We start from the raw sequence: 18,380 nt of genomic DNA, 5'->3' as shown, positions 1-18,380 counted from the left end.
GCTTTCTTTGAAAAAAATCCAGTTCATATGCCGGAAAAAAATGATCATTGTTTGCATCCAAAATGTATCAAAGTTCATAAATAGCACCAGAATAAATAATACATACCAGTGTGGTGATTTCAGATTGTATAAAGAACTGTCAGACCCCCTTTGTCTAGGAGAAAAATTGAAACACAGACATTAAAACACTTGACCAAAGGCATGAAGCACAAGTTGAATGCTACTAATTTGTATGTGCTGGGACTGCAAGTGTCAAACTTTTTGACTATTTTGCAGTGATTTGAAATGTGAAGATGTAATATTTTCTCTCCTTTTTTAAAACATGGAGAGGAAAAATAACTGCTAAGGCTTGTGGGTGGGTTTACTTCCCAAGAACTTCCAACTGATTTACAACAGTTTGTGAAGTGGTTTTCTTAGTGTCATTCAAAGCAGAGTAAAGGAACAAGTTGAACTTGCATTTTCATTTTCAGCCTTCAACCTTTTAGATTAACTTGTAAAAACAAGAATCAAAAAATAGGATAAGCAGTGCAAAAATAGGCTGGGATTCTCATCACTCCTGTTTGAGGGCATTTTCCTTCTCTCCCTCTTGTCCTCACCCTGCCTGCTCTCCCTCCCTCACTGTCTTGGCAACAAGACTCACTGGCTGACTGTAGCTAACTTGTCTTCTACCCCCTCAAACCAATTAGTTCATCTATTTAAATCATGCATTGAAGAAGCCTGTCCCCTCTGAGCACACAGCTCACTTGGGGTTCAATCCTACAACCTTCAATTTTTAAGGCAACAAGAGTTTGCAATTGACTCAGAGTACATGAGGATAAGACCTTTTATGTTCTAATTTCTTTGCAAAAGCTGTAGGGTGATGAAGAGGATGCTGGTGCTATCACTGTTTTCCTTCATCTACCTTTTTTCAATTTGAAGAACACAACAATATAGGGAAACGTCCTTAAATAATGGAGAAAGTAAATAAAACATCTATTCACATGTCACCATGATTTTTTAAGATTTTCTAAGCCTTCTGATGTTTAAATTCTTGTAATGAACTTTCTCACACACTTTCTGTAAATAACTTATTGTTTTGCATTCTTTTATGGAGGAGGAGAAATTTGATGGACTGTTCGTTTGTTCAGTGTCATCGGAGAGGTGGCACTGTCACCCTCCAATCCACTGTCACTTTTGGAATTCTATAAATGTTGGAGTCAGAAAATAAACTTCCCCCTTTTTACCTTGAGAACAGCAGTGCCTGTGTGTCATGTTATTTCGTGTCCTGTAGTGACAACCTCTTCTATTCACAAATGCAGCTTATTCATTATCAGTGCCAGAAACTTGCAAAGATTGGATTTGGTGAGCAATTAGAACATTCAGTAGAAAGCTCAGAGCATCCAGGAGAAAACAGCATTGTAGTAGTAATGCCTACAGCATCCCTTTTTGTCAAAGCTTTTAATCAAAATCACGAACCCATCAAGAGCCATTTAGTGCATATTCTAACGAAATACTAAGCACTGCACAGATCTCAGAAGGAAGCCTCCTGCTCTTTTTGCACTCCTAACAACCTCTGGCATAATGAGGCGTGACAAATTGATTTAAAATGTACTTGCAGGAAGAAGGGCAGGCGAGCTTTGCTCTGCCTTGTGGGTGTTGTAGTCGTTTTCCAGCCTCTCTGCCTGGGCAGCAATAGGAGCCCGGACTCGAAGTCCCACAGCTCCCACTAGAGTTCTGCCGCACAGGCTCAGAGCCCATATGCGAGCAGGGGGTGACTACATTGTGTCTATTGTATGGTTTTTTTGTTTTGGTTTGGTTTCGGTTTTTTTTCCCCCCGGGCATTTTGTGCCTTTCACAGGAGGTGTAAACCGGGAGTAAAAAGCATGGCAGATGAGCAAGAAATAATGTGCAAACTCGAGAGCATCAAGGAGATCAGGTATGTTTGCTTTGTGCCCCATCGCTGACGCGAAGCAGCTTTTTCCTCGGGGGAGCCGAGGAGTTGCATCCATCCGAAAGTAGCTATTGTGCTGCTGAGGGAAAGAAAACTACCGCTGGCTTCACGACGGGAGCTCAAAACACATTTTTCTAAGCAGGGAGGGAGCATCTGCTGCTGGGAATCGCGGCTGGAATGCGAAGTGCAGGGCGGCAATGGTCGAGCATTTGCAGAGCGCAGCCCCGAGTGATGGCACGGGAGAAGGCGGAGTGCGCGGGGGGAAGGACCGAGCGGCGGCGGGGGAGTGGTGTCGGGCTGTGCAGGGGCTTCGCTGCTTGTTTGTTTGTTTTTAAGTCCTTTGAGTTAGTATTTCATATTCATGAGGCTCTGAATGTGTTATTTTGCCCCACTCGCTCCCGGGCTGAGAAGGAATCGGGTATGGCAAGGACAGCAGAGTCTGACACCCAAATATCCAAAGGTGGACGTGCCCTCGGGCAGGACAGGGCTGGGCAGCGCTGCCGGCACCGGGGTGCAGGACAGCCATCTGTCCATCCATCCACCCATCTGTCTGTCCGTCCGTCCGTCCGTCCGTACGCCGCAGAGGGCGGCGGTAGGGCAAGGCCCGCCGGGGAGCGATGGATCCGTGCGGGATGAGAGGGGAGCGGCTGAGCCTCAGCGGCTTCTGTGCTATCCTCTCTCTGTCCCTGCCCACCCTTCCTTCGGGCAAAGGCGGGGAGCGACCGGGGAGCCCCGCCGAGATGTCCCTGCCTGCTCGGGGATGGGGACACAGCGGGGAGGGGGACACACCGGGCACACCGGGGATGGGGACACACCGGGCACACCGGGGATGGGGACACACCGGGGATGGGGACACAGCGGGGATGGGGACACACCGGGCACACCGGGGATGGGGACACACCGGGGATGGGGACACAGCGGGGATGGGGGACACACCGGGCTTTTTCATCCATGCCCTCCTGCCACAAGGCCCGGGGGCTGCGGTTCATGCCGTGCAGAGCACCGGGAATTTGCTGTCCTTTGTAGGGTGAGCTGCAGGATGCTGTGGCAGAGGGGGCTCATTAAAAGCCAGGCAGGGTTCCTGCATCAGGAACCTTTTCCATAACTTTCGGCAGGGTGTTTCCACTCCTTGGTTTGGGGCACCGATTTTCAGCATTAGGCCTGAGCTCTCTGTTTAGTTGGAGCCAAAACACCTTAGAGAGAGCAGAGGTTTTGAATGCAGCTCGGAGTGGAAGGCATGCTGACTGTGAAACCCAGAGCCATGAGAAGTGTTTGGGACATGACAGCCAGAGAGGGGCTGCAGAGAGAGGAGAGAGGGCTGGCAGAGAGGATTCCCAGCTCCCAGGTGATCACAGGCACTTGTGGCTGGTTACAGCATCTCTAAGGAACACTTTATTCATGGAACAAGTGAATTTGGCAGCAGAGTATGTGCCTCAGCCTTCTTCACACAATACCACAGAGGTGAACAAAGATCAAGCCAAGATATTTGCCTGTCTAGTATCCCCAAACTATTTGAGATGAGACAGTGTAAGAACAATGATTTTGTGCTCAACAGGTACACAGGCTCTGTTTTAGAAAACAGATCTAAGTATAGCCTACTACAGTGTGTGGTCCAATTACTGTAACACTTATAGTAATTTTTCAGTGAGTGGTATCCTGTATTTGGAAATTTACAGTGCATTCAGTTTTCTAATCACGCATTCAAAGGTGAAGTATTAACTGCACTTGACGGATTTTTGCTATTATTTTGTGGTATAAGGTAGAGCAAAGGTGATGCTTAGCTTTAGTGTACAGTGAAGTATCAAACAAGTTGCTTGAGTGTATTTTAAATAAAAAAAAATCAGTGTCGAAAAGCCAGTCCTACTTGCAACATTGATGTCCATTTTGAGTCACCTTTAACAAAATCTGATCAAATAAACCTATTTATTCATTTGAAGCTTGCATTCTGTGAAGAATTTCCTTCAAAACAAACATGAGATTTCCTTATATTTACAGATTCACCTTTGATAGATTTAGCAGACTTTATTTTAATCTGCATTTCATGTATTCTACAGACAGAGGCTTGGAATATGTAGCCATAATTAATTGTCCAAGTGACTGACCATGCTTTCTGCCATGCTCTTCTGGTCAAAACCTCACAACATTCTATTAATTTCATATTTCTATGCAAGGATTCTCTTATCACTGAAAAGCTCAGCAAAAGAGCTGGCATTAGAATTCAGTATTCTCCTTGTATTCACCTTCTCTCAGACTCATTTGGTCTCATTCTTGTCTATTGCTGCTATTGCCCTCTTTCCTCTACCTAATCCCATATAAACTGACACCCCACACAAATATGTGTCAGTGACTTACTGCTGTCTCTCTCTATGTTTTAATCGTCACTGGGATTCAGGAATAAGACTTTGCAGATGGAAAAAATAAAGGCAAGACTGAAAGCAGAATTTGAAGCCCTGGAGTCTGAGGAGAGGCACCTGAAAGAATACAAACAAGAAATGGACCTGCTGCTGCAGGAGAAGATGGCTCACGTGGAGGAGCTGAGGCTGATCCACGCTGACATTAACGTGGTGAGTGCCGGCCCGGCTCAGACACTCTGACTCAGACACAGCTGCACGTGAATCATCCCCCAGCTTGTGGAACTGTGCACGAGTGAAGCATCACCGGTTCAATAACGTGCACTTTACAACACCATCCTGGGATCCTGCAGAGAGTGCAAAGCAAATACACCTCAGGATAATTGTTATGTCTCTTTGTAGGGCAGGATATTTTATAATGCTGGCATGATAAGCTGTTGCACTGAGAGGATAGATAAGATAACTAAGCCTGTTGTGGCTGTGACTTTACCAGAGCCACAGTGATACCACACCAGCTGTCCCATAGAAAACAGTTCTTCCTGTTAGTCCCTTCTCATTTAGCACACAGAAACTCTGGCAGCTAGGTGGGACTAGGAGATTTTGAGAAAATACAGTGTTTGTTAAATTCATAGTAAGAGCTGACCTTCATCCCAGAGTGGAATCACCAAACATCAAAAAGCACCAGCTTGAAGGGAATTAATACAAAAAAGAGAAAAAAACAATTTATAAACAGGGAAGATTAGCCAATTAGAGGGGCTGAATTTGGAATATATTTTTAAATACATTTTTAATGTCATATTAGAGCATTTACATGGACGTTTTAGCTCTGAAGGTATTTGTGTTGCACTGGAAGAAAAAGGCTCCAACAAGTGAAAAAGTACAAGCTATGTACTGGCTGTGCAGACTGCATTTATTTATGGCTTCAAATGTCTGTTCCCCTGCCCAGCTGCACAACCTCAGCCTCTGTTCCGTCCTCCTCTCTTTGTGCCATCAGATTGTCTTTTTCTTTGCTGCTTTTCCCACTTGCTGCATAAGAGAAGCAGAAACCTTTCCTTAGATTGTTTATTAACTTCTGCCAGTCAGTGTTCAGGTATCTTAGAAACACAGAAAATTAGTTTATGCTACTTTAAGTTCTTTTTAATGTCTCTTGAGAGTCTTCCATAGCTCCTCACTTGCCAGCTTTATTTGTAGCCTGTCTCTCTGCTTTTTTTGTTGTTCAGAGGGTCCTATAGGTTGAGTGCACTTTTTAAAAATGAAAATGCATCTCATATGTCACTTTCTGTTGCTTCTCCTTTGCCCATTTTTCATCCTCCCAATACCTTAAGTCTTTGCTTTACTATTTCATTGTCTCAAATCTCCTCCAACTTGAGTGAGAAAAATCTCCTGTTTCTGGTCCAATCTGCTGCTCAGTCAGAGAGGAGCAGTTCTTTAAATGCATGCCCAACCTGCTGTTTCAGATGGAGAACACCATCAAGCAGTCTGAGAACGATCTGAACAAGCTCCTGGAGTCGACTCGCCGGCTGCACGAGGAGTACAAGCCCCTCAAGGAGCACGTGGATGCCTTGAGGATGACCCTGGGTCTGCAGAGGCTGCCAGACCTGTGTGAGGAGGAAGAGAAGCTGTCCCTCGAGTAAGTCTCCAAAGCAAACATTGTCTGGCCCTGTGCTTTCTTTCCATTCTACTGGTTATTTTCTCATCTTAATTTTGTTGGTAGGTGGAAAAGAACGACCCTAGAGGTAAGCATGAAAAACACAAGTTAACAAAAAAGGGATGTGGAGGACGTGTTTGATAACATTCAGTCTGAATTTGTTTCAAGTTAAATTTAGGTTATTCCAGGCTGCAAACTCTACATACCACATGCAAACATTCAAGGGTGGTTGTTAGCCTTCTAGGTTTTATACTCTATGTTGCTTTTTCTATATTTTTATTTTTCCTTGAAAATTACTTCTTTAGCGAGCGATAGCAGGAGGCAATACATGAGAGGGGTACAAACCAGGTGTTCTTCAGTTGGGTTGTGCTGCTCCTAGTCAGTTTTACTTTTTGCTGCCTGCACATGGCAGTGGCTTTTAGCCAAATACCAGTGACTGTCAACAAGTTTCCCTGAGATGTGGAATGGATTTGGATAATAAATCACAGTCTCATTTTTACATATAACCTAGGCAGGGCAGAGTGGCAGAATTAGCTACTATTCAAAGAACAGTGTCCTTTGCTTAACAGACCAGTTTTAAATGCAAGGGATGTTTTAATAAGCATGTACTGCTCTTATTGCCCAGCACAATTAATATATATACTTTTACAATACTATACAGTATAAGTACAATTACTATAGTACTATTATTATATACAATTAATATATATTTTATATATATATTTACACACACATACAGTTTTCAAGATTTCCCTTGTATTTCTATAGAAATGTTGTTTTACATTCCAAACACCTTGACACTACAAATAATGTATTGATCTGTTTATTAATCTGTTGTGTGCAAAAGTTATTAATTTTAACAGAAAAAATAGAAAAACTGTTTGACAGAGGTGCATCTGAAGCTGTTGCCTATTTTTCTTCTGTACATGTGTGTCTGTTTTTCATCTTACTGGATTTACATCCAGTCTGGAATCTGGCTGAAGTGTAGAAATGCAGAAGGAAACACCACATATTCTATTTATGAACCAGTCAATGTGTAGGCAATTTGGCAGTTTGACTCTAGTGGAGGAACACGATAGGGAAATGTGATCCACTGTATTTTAACACCAAATATCCTTTACAGACTAATTAAATACTGCAGAAGGTGGTTACATTTTTTTTTGTTTGTCATTCTTTTGTCTAGCTACTTTGAAAAGCAGAAAGCAGAATGGCAGACAGAACCACAGGAGCCTCCCATCCCAGAGTCTCTGGCTGCAGCTGCAGCAGCTGCCCAACAGCTGCAGGTGGCCAGGAAGCAAGACACCAGACAGACAGCAACTTTCAGACAGCAGCCACCTCCAATGAAGGTCAGCAGATGGAATGTGCTGGGTTTTCTCTTTTGTCATTGGAATGCATTGTGTTCAGAAGGTGATTGACGTTTGTGAAAAGGAAAAATTACGTGTTCTGATTGCGATTTTCCTCGCAGTGGTTCAAAACAAGAGCAAGCAGTAGACTAAAGTAGTAGCACCAGTCATCAAGGGTTAAGGATAAGAATCTCTTAGGACTTAAGAGTCACCCTCAGCAGAGATGTAGGCAATCCCCATTCCTCTTGTGTCTCACAAGGGAGCAAGGCATGTAAGGAAGAGAAAAAACTTGGCAAAAGAAAAAGTAGTGGCTCTTATTTAATGCCATATGGAATCATATTAAAAACAGTGCACATATTTTATGTGGGAAATTACCAATGGTGTAAATTACCAGGAAAAGCTATTGCTTCTGCACTAGGGATCTTCATGAGTAACATGTGGATTAATGTAACATAACCACAGGCACTTCAGTGACAGTTTTACTGAGCTCCTTATGTAGTGAGAAGAGTTAAGTAGTTACATTGGGGTATTCCTCCCACCCAGGTTCCAGAGTCACTAAGAAGGCGAACTGATGTAGGTACACTCCAAAGTAATATACTTACTATCTGTAGCTAGGCAATTGAAAAGCCATTCTGCAGTAATAGGCTTCAGTCAAACACAAATTACAGGGCTTAGTCTGGAGCAAAAGGGCAGAGTTCTGTACCTGTGTTAAATATGTGGAATTCATCCAATCACCTACTCCTGCCTCCAACTCTGTGACACTGCAGTTGGCCATCACTGTAACTTCTCTGACTCAGTGAGCTATTAGGCAGGTAAACACCTTTAAAACATCACTGTAACCTTTAACACAAAATAGAATTTAAAGTTACTGGTACATGTGTGAGCCATATGTCTGCAGAAATGCAGTTTTAACTCAATGAGATGCTCTGTTTTTCAGTAAGCCTGAAATTACAATCCACATAACCTAGGTAGTATAGACTACAGCAGCAGTCTGCCTTTGCAGGCAAGGAGCCTTGGTTTTGTCTGTACTGGAACTCAACAACTCTAGGACAGTCAGGATGCATGGAGATGAGAGATCTCTGAAGCCAGGTCAGGAACTTGGGGTTTATTGCAAAGGGCCTGGGTGCAGGGCCCTGCTGGGAGCTGCCAAACACAGCTCAGAGCAGCCTGAGAGAAGAGAGGGGAGAGAGGATGAGAGGGTGAGAGAGTAAAAGGGTAAGGGAGTAAAAGGGTAAGAGAGTAAGAGAGTAAGAGAGTAAGAGAGTAAGAGAGTAAGAGAGTAAGAGAGTAAGAGAGTAAGAGAGTAAGAGAGCGAGGTTCCTGTTACAATACAATAAAGCTTCTTCTGTGTTGAATATTCTAATTCTCACTAACCAATCTAGTACAAGATAAAAATCTTATAGCAGTTCCATACAGCCTATAAGAATCATTACATCACTATACTGTGTTACATTTTAAACCCTAAAAACTCCTCTTTGGGCCCCTTCTGCCAAGCTGGCAGGGTCTGCTCTGACCCTTGGGCCTGTCTGCAAGCAGAGGGTGTTGTTCCATCAAAAGGAGATTACCTTCACCTGGCCACACCATTGTTCTCCACTTGTTCAGTAACTAAGGCTTGGTATCTCAAAGCTTGCTTTCATTTCAATCTTGCTTATAGTTTCCATATTCTCAAAATCTTTTGCCAGGCAATCATATTTATAAGGCATTCCTGTTTCATCTTCCCCAACAAATAACCTGTGTGCCAAGGCCACTTTGGTGTTTGTAACCAGAGGCTGCAATTGCATTTCAGGCGTGTCTGTCGTGTCACCAGCAAATCCACCGGAACGCGCCCATCTGTCCCCTGTGCAAAGCCAAGAGCCGCTCTCGGAACCCCAAAAAGCCCAAGAGGAAACAGGATGAATGAAATCCAGAAGATTGTGACCAGCTCCTGTCCCAGTACTCTTCCAGTAGAATGGCAAATTTGCCCAGACTTTGCTGAATTGCAGACTCAAGTATGACTGTCTCATTGTTTTCTATTTAAATGCAATGTAAGCACAATGATCCTGCTCTAAATTCCTTCCAGTCTTTAAGATTTGGTTTTAGGAAAGTAAATATTACTGGTGCTACAGTTTAACATTTCAATTTCTCCATCTTTTGTACTCCTAAACAAACTGGAATTCTTTGTGCAAGTATCCTAAATGTCAGGCTATTTCTCTTGATCAAATGTGATTACCACAAATGCTTTTATGTTCCCTTTTTAAAAAACAGATGTTACTAAAAGATTATTCTGTTTTCTCCTGATAACAGGGGACTGTTTGAAGTGCTGAAAGAGCAGACTGTCTGTTTGTTTCACTGAAGAACAATTTGTTCTCCAATCTCATAAGACTGGGTAGGTTTGGGTATCCAATGCAACTCTTTTTAAACAGAAAATGTTCAGGGAAAAGGAGACTTGTTATACAGAAAATCAGTGCACTAAGGACACACGTGGGTTTTGATTTACTGAAGCTGATTGTACCATTCCCTCAAACTTGACTTAAAACTTGAAAAGGTGCTGGCTGTGTATGAATTTCTAAAAATGATGTAATTTGTCATGCTTTAACATCTTAACGGGTTATTCTTTTCAGTAGTCAAAAGACTGATTGACTTAAGAACAAGGCTGAAGTGAACTGTATTGGTGGTCCTCCTAGTCTTTATGGCTGACCAATGCTCTGTGGTTCTCTAGGAAACATGCATGATATATCCCAGATCTCTGTGTGCACAGACTGCACATCACCCATTCTGCATGTCCTCTGTTCCTGGTTTCTACAGCCAAAATCTGGCAGACATGTCCTCCACTGGAGCATAGGAAAGTTCAGGAACATGCATGAGGAGCAGTGTCAACTAAAAATTATGTATTTCACCAGAACCAACAAGCTTTGGTGTCACTGTCCTCCCTCAATCAAAACTTTCTAATTTTCTGTCTTTTAATAGGTCATTTTCAAATAAGCTTTACTTCAGGCCAGTCTGTTTTCTTATTCCCTGTGTGCCAAAAGAACCCTGACTAAAGTATCTGGAGTTGATCACTCCCTGTATGTCTTCCCTTTCTTTCATGTAATTTAACAACAGTTCTTGCAGTGGGGAGGATGGCAATGATCCACTTACAGGACTGGCACCTGAAATTTACTCATCTCTAATCCCAGTTTTGTGACCACCTCTGTTGCCTAAATTGATTTCAAGTGTTAAATATTCTTTTCACTAACTCTGGGACGCAGGATCTGCTTGATCACACTTCTCTCTTTAGCCCAGGTTTCTCTCTGTATTATGTTAGAGTGGTTATATTGGGAATTTGGCTTGTTAGACAGGAAGAACAGGGAAGCCCCAAGTCTCTGCTCCAAGAACTTTGCCAAATGCTGGCAACTGTAATAAATCCACGTGATGCAATTTTGCAGGCCAAATCACATACGTGGCCATTAATTTCCTAAGTCTGCCACGAAGTACATGGTGATTTACTGAACATAGTCCTAAAACTTGAACCAGGTTCAGGAGATATTCCCCCATTTTAATGTTACATAGTCAATATCTTTTAATGCTACAAATCAACATCTTTAATGTTTTAATGTTACAAATCAACATCTGTCAACAGCAGACACAATGTGAACTATCTACCCCTGAAATTATGTGAAAAGCAGATTCTGCCAGCTGAACTACAGGGATTTGGTCTCTGAGATAGCAATAATGGAAGAAAGTCTCCATGCTCCAAATGGCAATAGTGTGTTATGTATGTTTTGTAGCACAAATACTGGATTTTACTGTTCCAAATGTCAGGGTGGTCTCATGCTGTGTGCCCTGTTCAGAGCAATTCCTATGGAGTTGAAGGGAAACTGCACAGAGTTAAAAGACAGAATGTGGGCTTCCCCAAAGTGCATGCAGGAGAGCAGCATACTTTGATGGTAGTTGTACATAAATTTAAGAAGTAGTGACAATGAAGTGGGTGAATGGTCTGCAATGATGTAGTGTGAATAGCAGGATTGATTTGTACTTACAGTTCTGAAATAGGTAGGGTTAGTCATAGTTGTTCTCACTTTCCTGTTACTTTGCCAGGTTCTTTCTTTCTTGAGAGATCCCTGAACTGAAGTATACTTAAGGATGCATCATTTACTAAGTTAGTACAACAGTTTTGTACTTTTACTTTTTTAAACTAGTTTCATGTTCTCTTGTGTTTACAAGGTTAGAGTTTGGTTTTTGGTTTTTTTAAAGTGAATCTGACACACTGTGTTTGCATCGACTGTACTAGTATTTACAATTTTTACATCCTTTACAAAGGCTATTCTGCCATACGAATAGCATCATTGCTGAGGGTGAGTGTAACTGGAGATAAGTCAGCAGGGTGCTCTGGCTGCCAGAAGGGCCAACCACAGCCTGGGGTACATGCAGCACAGCATTGCCAGCTGATTGTCTCACTCTGCTCTGCACTGGTGGGCAGTTTGGGATGCCCCAGTGCAGGAAGGACATCAGACTGTTACTCTGGAGTCACCTGTGTGACCAGGACTGCAGAAGGCCCCAAGGACAAAACCTCTGAGGAGCAGCTGAGGACACTTGGCTTGTTCAGTTTGGAGAAAAGAGGGCTGAGGGGTGCCCTCATCACAGCCTACAGCTTCCTCCAGGGGAGGAGGAGGTGCTGATCCCCCTCTGATGACCAGCAACAGGACATGAGGAGATAGAATGAAGCTGCATTGAGGGAAGCTCAGATTGGACACCAGGAGAAGGTTCTTCTCTGAGAGAGTGCTTGGTCACTGGCCCAGTGACCCAGGGAAGTGGCCAAGGCACCAAGCCTGTCAGGGTTGGAGCATCACCTGGATTTCACTCTCAGCCATACAGTTTAATGCTAGGCAGTTGGACCTGATGATCCTTACGGATCTCTTCATACTTGAGCTATTCTATGATTCCAGCCATTTCAGGAGATAAAATATGTGTTATGCATTAGGGGACCATGGGGTGGGGGCAGGGAGGGAAGCAGTGTCTCTCATAGGGAACGAGTTCTCTTTTCTCTCATGGAACAATCACAGAAGTTTAACTGAAGAACTCTTCTCGTGACAGCCCCAGGCTCTTTTCTCCCAGGCAACTCCCTCAAGAGACTGGAGGAGTAATTATGAAATATTGATTTCTTGCTATTCAGACAGAAGAGGAAGCTGTCTGAAGTACAGCTCTTAACACAAGTCTGCTGCATTTTTGCTTCATGGAGCAACAATGGCTTCTTCGTTTGTACCTGAAGTCTTTGTGGGTATGTCTCCACTTCACTTAAATTTATTCTTATTTGGGTCAAATTGTCTGAGTAGCCACAATGAGACCCTCCTCAAAGCTTAGGAGACGTTAATATTACTGAAGTCTGGTTTAACCCTGTCTTTGTCGTTCTGTTTTTAAAAGGGGTATCCATGCAACAACAAAAGAACTGGATTCTCTTGGTAAAGATGGTTTTCAGGGTCTTTGTTCATCACTTGCCTCAAAGGATAGTCCTGTTGTTCTGCAACCAAACAGAAAAAAACCAAAATCCCAAGACTTTCACCCTGCCATCAACCCTAAGCTCATAAGTAAAAGGATGCAAACACTGTACTGCATCTAAATGCTTTGCTACAGAAATTTTCACACCCAAGCTGGGGTGGATCAGTTGTCCAAACTTCAGTGCCAAGGACACATTAACTACAGAGAAAATGTAAGGCAAATTTAAATACTTGCACTTCCTGAATTCAACCTTAGCTTTATAAACAGGACCCTGACTGAACCTGACAGTGGCTTCAATTTACATAATCTAAATTTGAAAGAGTAGACATTGATGTGTTACTTTAAATAGCATACTATTCAAGAAATTAAGACTTCACTAGCACTTTAAATACATTAAAAAGTGCTTTATTCTTTTATTTTACAGTTTCCTAATTCCTCCAGCATACATTTTCATTTTAGTATTTAGGTATTCTAGCAATATCTGGTGTTTTCACTGGCTTCTGTGTTTTAAGTATTTCACTCCTGTGCCTCATAGGAGTAACAGTGTGAGTTTAATTTGTCTGTACAGTCCTTTTAAATAAATGTTTGTTTCATGTCATGCTTTCTTCCTGCAGAGTACTTTCACATCTGTTATTTGCTTATGCTAAGAAGCCCTGGTGGTAAAACTCAGCTCTCTGATTTTAAAGAATACACTTAGCCACAATTCTGTTATACTTTTATAGAAACTTTAAGGAAATAAATATGGGGTAAGAAAGATCCCTTCAAGTGGGCTTTAGAAAATAGAAAGGGAGATAACAGAACAGGTTTTAACCTATGTCTCTGGGTCACATTTTTTGTTTTGGTCCTACAAATAAAGATACATATGGGCTTGAAAATACAAATGCAACTTCTGTACATATAAATTATATAAATGAAACAATAAAGGGCTTGAAAACGGGAGAAAAAACCCCGATTTCTGTGCAGGCAGCGGGAGCAGCTCCGCGCGTTTCGTGTCGCTGCAGGGCTCAGCGCTCGGGCCGCTGCCGCCGCCTGGTGGCCGCGCGCGGTACTGCAGGCCAGGAACGGCACCGCGCCCCCGAACGCGCCTGCGCGGCCACTCGGACGCTTCGCGGGCGCCCCCTGCGCGTCAAAGGCGGCGCTGCAGCCCAGAAATGTGAACGAGAGCATCGCAGGGACTTGGGAGGCGCCGGGGCTTTTTACACTTCGTACACTTTCTTACTCTTTTTACACTCTGTACACTATTTACCCTTTCTACACTCAGTGCTGCCGCCAGAAAGAATCTCGAGTACTGGAGCTGGAGACGGTGCTGTCCGTGAGCGCCGCTGCCTCCCGCTGGCCGCAGCGCGGCCGCACCGTGGTCTCCCCGAGCAGCGGAAATCCAGCACCCAAACCCACCCAAACTGCCTCCCCTCCGAGCCGCGGAAATCCAGCCCCAAACCCACCCAAACTGCCTCCCCTCCGAGCCGGGTAAAGAAATCCAGCACCCAAACCCACCCAAACTGCCTCCCCTCCGAGCTGGGTAAAGAAATCCAGCCCCAAACCCACCCAAACTGCCTCCCCTCCGAGCCAGGTAAAGAAATCCAGCCCCAAACCCACCCAAACTGCCTCCCCTCCCAGCCGGGTAAAGAAATCCAGCCCCAAACGCACCCAAACTGCCTCCCCTCCGAGCCGGGTAAAGAAATCCAGCCCCAAACCCACCCAAACTGCCTCCCCTCCGAGCCGGGCAAAGAGGGACCACCCCCGGTTAGAAACCGCTGGAAGAACCCCGCTCCCCCCTCTCTCCCAGAACCATTTCAAGGGTTGGTCATGGGAGTCGGCTTTTGTCTCTGTTGGAATTCAGGACATCCCTCTGGCTGTCCTGGACTGCCGAGACCCCTCCCAGGGGCTCAGAGACCCTGGCACAGAGCCCAAGAACCCTGTGGTTTTGATTATGACCCATGGAGCAAATGATCAACCTTAGATGAAGATCTGCAAGGCACGACAGTTTAAGGATAGTGAATTTATCGCGGGGTGAAAAATAGATTTTTGGGGTTCTAGAGTGGGGGTTCAAGGGGGCAAGATGGAGGAATCTGGGTGTGTCCAGCCTTTCTCCTTCTTCTTCTTCTTGGCCTCCATCTTCTGCTGTGATGTTGGCACTTGTAGGTTGGTTTAGAGTAGAAGCTCACTGTCTAACACAGGTGATGTGTCCTGGCTGCCCCAGGGATTCCTTCACCCAGACCAGGGCACAGCAGTGCCCACATCACCAGTGCCTGCTGAGGCTGGAGGGGTTGGTCCTGTGCCCTCTGATTCCTGCCCATGGCTGGGGCTGTTTTACCCCTGCCCCTCATGGCAAACCTCAGGCAATTCTGTGGTTTCATTCAGACACATTTATTCTTAGTGCATCCTCATGCCATCCACACTCCGCTGTGGATATTTTGTTTGGGGATTTCTCCTTTAACTCTTTGAATTCCTCTGTAAATAGGCAGCTGCCTTTACTTAGCAACTGCCTGAGTCATTTCCTCTCTGAGCAATCCTCTGGGTTCACTCTGCAGTACTTCCTCTTAACATTTGCTACATCTTCTGGTATTTTTCCTTTCTTAGCTGAAGTAGGCTGTTAAAATTAGCAACAGGATTTCACTGTGTATTTGTAAAATCGATACCACCACCCCAAAGATCTCTTGATGTTCTTTCTCAGAATAATTTCCATTTTCAGTTGTATAATTATTAAGTCTTGAGGCAAGAGAAAAGTTGCATTTTAGTGGTCCTAAAAAAAAAAAACCCTTTCTTAATGAAGATATAAACTGCTTCAATATGATCCAGGTTTCTGTTTTGAAACATTACTGAAATAATATTGGCATAAACGATCTTGTCAATAGGAAAAACAGACTTAAGGGATGAAAGCTTTTAGCCACCTTTTCATTCTCACCAGATGCCTGGAGGATATCCAAGAATCATAGAAGTTGGAGTTTTTAAGGTTGGAAAAGACCTCTAAGACAAGTTCAACTGTTAACTGCCTAGTTCATCACTAATCCACGTCTCCAAGTGCAACATTCACACATTTTTTTAAGAACTCCAGGGATGGTGATTCCACCACTGTCCTGAGCAGCCCCTTCTGGTTTCTGACAACCCCTGCAGTGAAAAAATTTTCCCTAATATCCAATCCAAAATCTATGTACATACATATAAAAATGGTATATACTGGTTTTCAATACACTCTTCTACACTAGTTGACATTGACTATCACCTAGAACTGTCCTAATATGAGTTTATTTTTCGCTGTACAGAATTACCAAACTTCTGGGATGTGAAAGCCCAAGTAAGTCAGTGGAATGAGATGTGCTGTGCCAAGATAATTTAAGGGGAAAAAAACCCCCAAAAAAACACCACCAAAACCAAAAAGCAAACAAACAAACAAACAAACAAAAACAAAACCACCATCAAAAAAAAAAAAAAAAACCAAAACAAACCCATCCTGGTTTTAGGTAAAGGAGTTTGGGATTTACCAGCTACAGTAGCATTGCTTTAAGAAGAAAGTGTCCTTGTCTCACTTCAGGGCAAGGACCTTGTTCAGACCATGGAGAATGAGGCTTAAATATGAGGCTTCCCAACACACATCCAGCAAAATGTCCTTCCTGAAAGGAGAAAAGCCACACCTGATAGCCAGTGGCATTTATGCCATCATCATCCATACTTAAAATTATTCAGCACTGGTTGTTTATGTTTCACTGGAGGTGACTGCAAAGGGTCTGGAACGCCACGAGAGGGACTCTCTCTCTTAATTCAGAGGCAGACTCCGATTGAACAGCCAGCATCCTGCACCCATTTCTAGTCAAAACTTTCATTTAGAAGATTTAGAAGATGTTTTTTAGGACTTAGAGCAGGAAAAAACTGTGTCTGAGGAGTACAATGAAATGAAGCAGAGAGCCAGAACACAGAACACGTTCAGGCTCACTATGGCCATTCAGATAAAAATAAATTTTGCTTTATGTTGGATGAGTGAAGATTTTTGCCAGGAGGTTGCTATGGTGACTTTTCAGCTCTCCCAAACCTCCTTACACTGTAATTACATCTCAGAGCCCAAGAGCTAAGAATCTGTAATTCTTTGGAGGAAGAATGCAGGTGGCTGACTCTTCAGGATGTTTGTTAACCAGCCATTTTTATTCTAAAACAAAAAGATCCATGTATTTGTGCTTTTAACAGGTGCCTGCAGTTTCTGTGAACTCTTCAGGCATTTCTGGCTGCCATGTTCCAAGATCTTCTTGAATAACTTCTAAACTAAGAGGCTTCCTATTCAGAACACCTCCATCCTGCAAAGGTTAATTAAAGGATGTTTAGCTTCAGTTGGGCTGAGCTTTCTTCAAATCACTGCACATTTCACTTTGGTACCTAAACTAAAAAGCACACAATGACAGGAGCATTCTTGCATTTCCCCAGCTTTTGTAATTTATATTAGTTGTCACTGACTGAGCACTGAAAACACAGAAAGCTGTGCAAATGTTATTCACGCTCTCTAGCCATCAGACTTATCCAGTTCTGCCCAGCTCCCCTGAGATAAGGCACCATTAAAAAAGAATTAAAGCCCAGAACACATATTCTTTGATTCAGTGTAAAATACTGAACAGCAAAGGGAACCGGTACTAAGTTTCAACACACAATTCTCACTCTTTTTCTTCAAAACAGATGCATCACAGCTGCCCTTTACAGCCACACAGCACAGGGGCCTGGCTGCACAGGGCAGTGGGACAAGGGAGGGCTGGAACTACCCTCAGAACACTGACCTGTAAATAGCATCATAAAACCATAACAAATACCATTTAGAGTTCATGAACTAGAAACCAGTAAATTTTATTGTAAAATATTCAATTGTTTCACTATGTAAGGGCAAGAAAAGATAGCAGGGTGTTTGATTTCCTGAGAGCTGACAGTTAGCCCATACAAACTTCTAGATTACAAATTGCTTTAAGTACAAGATTGACTTTGTGAAAAATGCATGTATTTTATGATTGGCTTTTCGCAAATATTAAAATGAATATTATATGTGTTGTGTAAGAAAGTAATGCCGTATTAATTCTCTAAAGTACTGTGTTAAATATAGTTTTAGGTTATAAAAACTGTTAAAATAGAAATGATGCTATGTAGCATACTTTTTTTAAAGAAAGGACTCACAGCGAGATAGCAGCCACAGAACACCTAAATCTTTCAGAGGAAAAGAATTTATTGCCCTCTTATCAGAAGAAACGACCTTCTTCCTGCCTCAAAGGGGCTATTAGGATTCAGAGGAAGAAGTTGATGATGACCAGACAGAATCCCGTATTTGTTGGTTTTAAGGGTTAATCCTTTGTCAACATGGTTTTAAGGGTTAATCCTTTGTCAACATGGGTCCTTTTTTGGGCTCGTGCTGCCCAGAAAAAGGTACCCAGATGTCCATAACTCTTTGTTTTTATTGTCTCATATTGTCCTAATTCAATTTGTCCAAATTGTTATTACTCTAATTGCATTACTATTTTTTAACCATTTTATTACTATTAAACTTTTAAAAAATTGAAAAACAAGTGATTGGCATTTTTCACAGACTTTATTTTGGTTTTGTTTTTTTTTTTAATTTCACAACTTGGAGAAAATCTTTTTGACCATGAGCTACTGAGTCTTGCAGCAAGCATTCCAGAAACCTGGCT

General features: G+C 42.9%; 1 protein-coding gene across 1 annotated transcript; it reads left to right on the top strand.

The window, feature by feature from the left end:
* The first annotated feature begins 1,700 nt into the window (after positions 1–1,700).
* On the top strand, positions 1,701–13,324 carry ZC4H2 (zinc finger C4H2-type containing). The gene is made up of 5 exons (XM_063170729.1): positions 1,701–1,915; positions 4,323–4,494; positions 5,739–5,911; positions 7,113–7,275; positions 9,059–13,324. The coding sequence occupies exons 1-5, from the start codon at positions 1,773–1,775 to the stop codon at positions 9,170–9,172; spliced, it is 765 nt and encodes a 254-aa protein (XP_063026799.1). The 5' UTR covers positions 1,701–1,772; the 3' UTR covers positions 9,173–13,324.
* The last annotated feature ends 5,056 nt before the right edge of the window (positions 13,325–18,380 follow it).

Source organism: Melospiza melodia, chromosome 16 (genome assembly GCF_035770615.1).
Source record: "Melospiza melodia melodia isolate bMelMel2 chromosome 16, bMelMel2.pri, whole genome shotgun sequence".
Lineage (NCBI taxonomy): Eukaryota > Metazoa > Chordata > Aves > Passeriformes > Passerellidae > Melospiza > Melospiza melodia.
Note: the sequence above shows the minus strand (reverse complement) of the source record. Positions and strands in the feature narration are given on the sequence as shown.